Source organism: Sinocyclocheilus grahami, unplaced genomic scaffold (assembly GCF_001515645.1).
Source record: "Sinocyclocheilus grahami isolate Dianchi unplaced genomic scaffold, SAMN03320097.WGS_v1.1 scaffold788.1, whole genome shotgun sequence".
Taxonomy (NCBI): domain Eukaryota; kingdom Metazoa; phylum Chordata; class Actinopteri; order Cypriniformes; family Cyprinidae; genus Sinocyclocheilus; species Sinocyclocheilus grahami.
The window spans coordinates 320,469-327,302 of NW_015505967.1; the positions used below are offsets into that span (position 1 = coordinate 320,469).

The 6,834-nt window shown below is 39.2% G+C and overlaps 1 protein-coding gene across 1 annotated transcript in view; it reads right to left on the reverse strand.

Annotated features, from left to right (window-relative positions):
- Positions 1 to 6,834, reverse strand: part of wwc1 (WW and C2 domain containing 1) — a 47,001-nt gene that overhangs the window by 21,692 nt on the left and 18,475 nt on the right. The window contains exons 4-5 of the mRNA XM_016246184.1: positions 1,386 to 1,462; positions 1,071 to 1,150 (exon numbers count right to left, since the gene is read on the reverse strand). Of these exons, the coding sequence (XP_016101670.1) occupies positions 1,071 to 1,150; positions 1,386 to 1,462 (157 nt within the window). The remainder of the gene's footprint in view (positions 1 to 1,070; positions 1,151 to 1,385; positions 1,463 to 6,834) is intronic.

The following is a 6,834-nucleotide window of genomic DNA, read 5'->3' on the forward strand; positions in this document are numbered from 1 at the left end:
GCGGGGGGGGGGGGTGGGGGGGGGGGGGGGCGGCTCTGTTTAGCAGAAGGGGGCATGTAAAGCGAGTCATCGGTAAGTCATGCAGACCTGAGCAACAGGTTAGTCCACATTCCTCTGGGCAAGAGAACGAAAGGGAGGCAGTCAACAGGAATCAGGCCAGCATCTCAACGCCCTTTCACATACAAAAAGAGCCCAATCCAAAGCTTTAAGTCAACGGCTTCCTAAAACAGCCCTGCGGGAAAAATATCTTGAGCAATTACAGGAGGAAAAACAAGGACTGTACATTTTTAATTTTGTGCGAGGTGAATGATTTCCGAATGAAGATTCAGAGATTCAGTTTCAAGTTGGTTATGCTGAAAATTGACCAGCAGAAAGCAGCTTGGTTTGAAAGTGATCTCTATGCAAACTCTGCTTTGTACATAGCTGCACTGTTAAGACGATGATTTTTTTTTTGCTGTGAAAATTTCACTGAAAGTTTGCTAATGCGCACTTATAAGTAGCAGTTGTTATGGTCAAACTGACACAAAAGTCAAAATATGAGATTTTTTTTTGCCAAAATATTTTTTAAAAATGGACAGCCTTTGCCATCCATAAACAACCAAAGATATAGTTAAGTAAAAATTTTATTATTTGCATTATAATATTGTTTTTCCATGCTGTCAACAGAATTGTTTTCCAGTTAAAACTAAAATGCACTAGTGTAAACAGGGCCTCAGAAACAAATTTAAGAATCACCAATTTATAATCACTGGACTAGTCGACTAGCTGTTAAGACAATCCATCAACCATTGATATAAAATAATATGAAATATGAATAGCTTCACACTGAGGTGCATAAAGTTCTGAAAAAATTGTAAAAATATACACTTTTACAACCACAGACAAACCAAATGTGAAATTACTCCATCACAATAAAGTGACAATGGGCTCATAAAATGCCAAGAGATAAGATTATATGTTTTTGTCTTGCACAAAGACAAGATGGTTTTAGATTGGAATAAGTTTAAACAAGGAAGCGATCAGTTGTCTGGAACGTGATCATGCATGCAATGAGGTCAGGTTACACTTACTCTTTCAATGTCTCAAAGCCTTGCTCCTTATAAAGGAGTTCTTGCCTCATACAGGCCAAATCTCTCTTCAGCTTATTTACCTGAACAAAAGACAGTAAGAGAGAGAAAATGAGCAGGTGAATGAATGAGACACTTGCATAATTACAAGACATCTTACATTTGGCATTAGGCGTAATCTCGCTTCTTATCATCACATCCAAAATCCATGAAGTACGGAGTGCCACAAAGATAACACCCAATTTGTGTCTTACATAAACAAGAGAGCATTCACAGCAAATAATCAAAGGTTCCACGTTAGGTGGAAGAGCTTCTTACCCGGCTTTTTGCTGTAACAATCTCCGCTTTGAGGATGTCAGGGTCATATTTACTGCTTGATGAGGATCTGGAATTTACTGTAGGAATGATAAAGAGAACAAAGGCTTTATCTTATCTGTAAAACCACTCGGCACAGCTCTGGAATTCCGTAGTGATTTATACTACTAATAATGCTACAGACTGTGCCATAAATCTACATACATTATAACAGCGTTTTATTTCAAATAAAAAAATTGTTTGCAAAAGATGTTTGAAGAGTGAGGTCAATGCCGGTTGGGCTGCACAAATATTTTAAAGGGGTCATATGATGTTGCTAAAAAGAACATTATTTTGTGTATTTGGTGTAATGAAATGTGTTTATGCAGTTTAAGTTTAAAAAAACACATTATTTTCCACATACTGTACATTATTGTTTCTCCTCTATGCCCGCCTTTCTGAAACGATTTTTAAAAAGCTCATTGGTCTAAAAAACGCGAGGTGTGCTGTGATTGGCCAGCTATCCAGTGCGTTGTGGTTGGCGAATACCTCAAGCATGTGACAGAAAACTCCTCCATAAAATGTGCTGCACACATCTGAATATTTGGGTTGAACTGTTCTGGAACAGTGTTGTAAATACAACTTAACCACTGACCATTGAAGGGCAAAATTACCAATATAGACCAAAAGCAACACCTTGGTTGGGGTTCCAAGTGAACCGTACCATTACCAAAACGTGACGTGTAAACTCTGCTGATCACGAACCAAAAAGTTTTGTTGTCTGTTGTGGAAGAACAGACGTTCCTCTCGTTGATAGCAGAGGAGCGGATCCAGCGAGAGCCTGATAGAGCGACGCGGAATGAAAAAGTTTTTTTTAGGAGTCGTGGTAGTAGAGGCGGCGCAACTATAACAACATGTGAATAATCCCACCCACTCTAAAGCGGTACTAACTGCAGTGGAAACGCAAACCGTGCCGAGCCGAACCGTGCCGTGCTGAGCCGCGCCGAGCCGTACCACGCAGTGGAAAAGCGCCATTAGTCACTTCCGTATTGGCTTCAAGCGAGAGACCGGGAGGTTGCTGCTTGGTTAGAACGAGCCGTTTTAGGCAGGCGTGGTTGACTTAACTTAAAGAATATCTCTTTGGATTTGAGACTTTAGTCTTTGCAACTTTACAGATCTTCTTTATGCACCAAGAGCTTGTAACACTTCAAAGAGAAAGGAAAAATTGAAATCGCATCATATGACCCCTTTAAAGTGAATTCAAGATTGCAAAACCCCATCAATTAAGCATGAAGCTCTCACCATCTTATCTCCACAGATGATTTGGTGGTTTTAATTATGAGTGCTCTTTGATTCTTGAGACATGGGACAAAACTTGTTTAATCTTCACACTTGATTTTCTCTTTATGTTATCAAAGAAAAAAAAATACTATATACTAGAAAATATGCCTTTTTAAGGGGGAGGAGGTAAATAAAAATCAGCCTTATGTTATGTTAAAGTCATTTCCATATTGCACCTAGTGAGCAATTGTTATATTGTCTGTGTCACAACCATGACTCCATCTCACAAATTGTTAAATTGTTTGAATAAACAAATTGTTTGAAATCAGTTTGAAACCATCCTTAAGATTTCTCTACATTTATAATTAGTGCTGTTAATCGATTTAAAAAAAAATTAACGAATCAATCACATTTATTCTGAAATTAATCACGATTAATCCCGCCTAACATTAAAGTTTTTAAATATACTTTTATATTGCAATAATTTCATGTTCAATATTAAAATTAACGTAGAAACAACATAAAGACAGTATATTTTTTATATTTGTTTAATGGCATCTTTTTTATGAAAGAAGTATCACTGTTATCAATCCTACTGATATATCTAGGAAATTGTTATTTTTTCCTAATGTATAACCATTAACTATAGCCATTCAACATTACAGTATAATTGAGAGCTATCAATTTGAACATTTATTAGACTTTAAAACATTTTAACTTTATTAGACTTTTAAAAATTCAACTTCTAATTTAAGTGAACTCAAAGGGTTAGTTCACCCCAAAATGAAAATTCTGTCATTAATTACTCACCCTCGTGTTGTTCCAAACCCATAAGACCTTCGTTTATCTTCGGAACACAATTTAAGATATTTTTGATGAAATCTGAGGGCTCTCTGACCCTCCCATAGACAGCAAGGTAACTACCATGTTCAAGGTCCAGAAAAGTACCAAGATGATCGACAAAGTAGTCCGTGTGACATCAGTGGTTCAACTGTAACGTTACGAAGCTACGAGAATACTTTCTTGAGCAAAGAAAATCATGGTCATGGTACTGCCGTGAACGTGCGTCCACAAGTGACGCAGTAGAGATGAAAATGTGGAATAAAGTCGTTATTTTTGTTTTCTTTGTGCAAAAAAGTATTCTCGTAGCTTCGTAACTTTACAGTTGAACCCTTTAAAACAATCTTCACATAAACCATCACAATAAATGTTATATTTTCCTGTGCCCTTCAGAACTATACAGAAATTGAATAAAGTAATCAAAACAGTAAATTCTAAATAAAATATAGATGAAACCTTAAAGCTACAAGTTATTGAGTTCCTTTTTTCTTTTGTTCTTTGATTAACATATCACAACAGCTGGGTTATTAGGTTATTTGGCTGCTATTACTTTAAGAGCTGCCACTGCTGAATGTGACATGAATCTGACACGCATGCTCATAGTTTCATTCATGCTTTAATATGATATGATACAGGCTACAGTGCACATCGCCGTATTTGTGTGTGCATGCACAAGCACAGTATAATGGCTAACAGGACTGGAAAGTCTTGAAGCTCCCAAAAACTAACTTTTTGCCACACCTGCCAATGGCCGGTGACGTGATAAAATGTACCAGCCAAAACATTTTTACTGGCCATGAAACTCTTTTTGCAAAAACAGGCAGTCATTACTACTTAGGGTGACCAGACGTTTTTCCCGGGACAGTCCCGTATTTCAGCTCTATTTTTAGTGTCCCGACTTGTGTTTATGTTTTGTCCCGTATTTCAAAATTTCTTTACGACTGGGTGATCAGAGCAAGTGTTTTGTCACGTGAGAACAGCCTAATCAAAGCTAACTAAGAACAAAATTACCATCTAATCACAATTCGTTATCGATTAACTTGCAGTAAGTGAAGGTGGGATAGATAGGAGGAATCACGCTGAATAACAGACAACAGAAGCGCTCTCTCGGCCACGCGCGATCTCAGTTCTCCTTGCGCCTGAATTGTCAAATACACACAAAGCTGTCAAAATAATATCTCCATAATATCCATAATATGGAATATCTCACGTGAATACAGTTATAGCTTAAGTGAACGTAAACGGTGGGTGAAAACCGGATATATGTCAGTGTATTACATTCATTCGGTCTTAAAGGGACAGCAGTCTAATTAAATACCAGTCTAATTAAATAACTGTTTGTCTCATTAATGCTAATCAAACAACAAAATATGTTAAATAAATGTATACAGGTTAAATGAACCAACTGTATTAGAAAAATTACTTTATTTTATATTTAATTTTTATCTCTGTTGTATTTGTCTTATGGTTTCCAAATTGCTTCTTTATTTTTATATAACAAAATAACTGTGAACATTTGTGTGTGTGTTGTGACGAGTCGGTTGCCTCCCCCCTAATTTTCAGCATCACCCCGTCCCTTAATCACCGCCCTTTGCCAGGCTCCCGCCAGGAGTGGGTGCATGAGAGAGGAGGGGCGCTGAAACAGCCAGGGCTGGCGGCATGTGATGTACACCTGAACAGAATGGAGCCTCATCACCGCCGCTGTTTAAATGCCGAGTGCGCCTCTCCTTGGGAGACCGGTCTCTTCCCCGTGCATTCACGCTGGTGTCCTTGTGGGTCCAGGAAGTGAGCATTGAGGGATCTCCGTGCCGCCGAAGATGCGAGCTACCGGACCCGCGGTCCGGACGAGAACCGCACCCGTTACACGGCCGTTGGGCCAGGATGCCACGCCGTCTAGTCCCTTCAAGCGACGTGGCCAGAGAGAAGAATGAAGCCGCCGCCCCTCACGCCTTGGACCGGAGAGAGGAGCGCGTGCGGCCGCCGGACTCCACCCCTTGCCTGGACCCTTCCTTCCCGAACATTGCCCCACCTTCACGAACCCCGCAGCACGACGAGGACACCAGATCCCCTGTTTATTTTGGGACACTTGATTCCCTTTTTCTGGACACTGTTTATTTTCTGTTAATAAAAGCCTCTCTGAGGCCTGACGCCACACCCACTGTGTCTGTTGTTTACTCCTCCCGCCGCAGTGTGTGTGTGTGTATATATACAGTGGGGCAAAAAAGTATTTAGTCAGCCACCAATTGTGCAAGTTCTCCCACTTAAAAAGATGAGAGAGGCCTGTAATTTTCATCATAGGTATACCTCAACTATGAGAGACAAAATGAGAAAAAAAATCCAGAAAATCACATTGTAGGATTTTTAAAGAATTTATTTGCAAATTATGGTGGAAAATAAGTATTTGGTCAATAACAAAATTTCATCTCAATACTTTGTTATAATATACCCTTTGTTGGCAATGACAGACGTCAAACGTTTTCTGTAAGTCTTCACAAGGTTGTCACACACTGTTGCTGGTATTTTGGCCCATTCCTCAAGAGCAGTAATGTTTTGGGGCTGTCACTGGGCAACACGGATTTTCAACTCCCTCCAAAGATTTTCTATGGGGGTGAGATCTGGAGACTGGCTAGGGAGGTATACCTATGATGAAAATTACAGGCCTCTCTCATCTTTTTAAGTGGGAGAACTTGCACAATTGGTGGCTGACTAAATACTTTTTTTCCCCACTGTATATAAAAGGCCTGGGCGATAAAATGGTATCAATATTTATCGACGGTACACCTTCTTCGATAACGATATAAAAAATGTTTGATATAGTGCACAATATAGGCACGTGCTCTGAGTGACGCAGACACCCCACACAAACACATGCTGAATTGAGTGCTGTGCCTGCCTTTGATGAGGAGATTGTGATTTAAAAAATTAATATTAGTCGAATTTAAAATAAAGATTTGCATTTGAATGCAAAAATAGTACAATCAAATGTTAGGAGTGCGTCAGGGAGCATCATCAATGGAGCACTAGATGCGGTGATGATGATGTAAGTGACATTGTTGCATTTTAATGTTTTGTTAGTCTAGCCCATGAGACGCGCAGTTGCTGAGTTATGCATTCAAAATATTAGAGAAATATATAAGCTCAATGCGGAGAAGATCTTGAACCGAAACCAAGCCATTCACACAGAACGCATATTCAGCACATTTTTTAGACGGACAAATATGACTGCTGCACTCGCGTCTCACACAAGAGATGTAGCCATGCAAAGTTAAAACAGTTTAAAATTTTAGAAAACACATCACGAATTTGTGGAGGTTTATTCCTTTTCACTGCGTCTCATATGTTTTTAAATGCA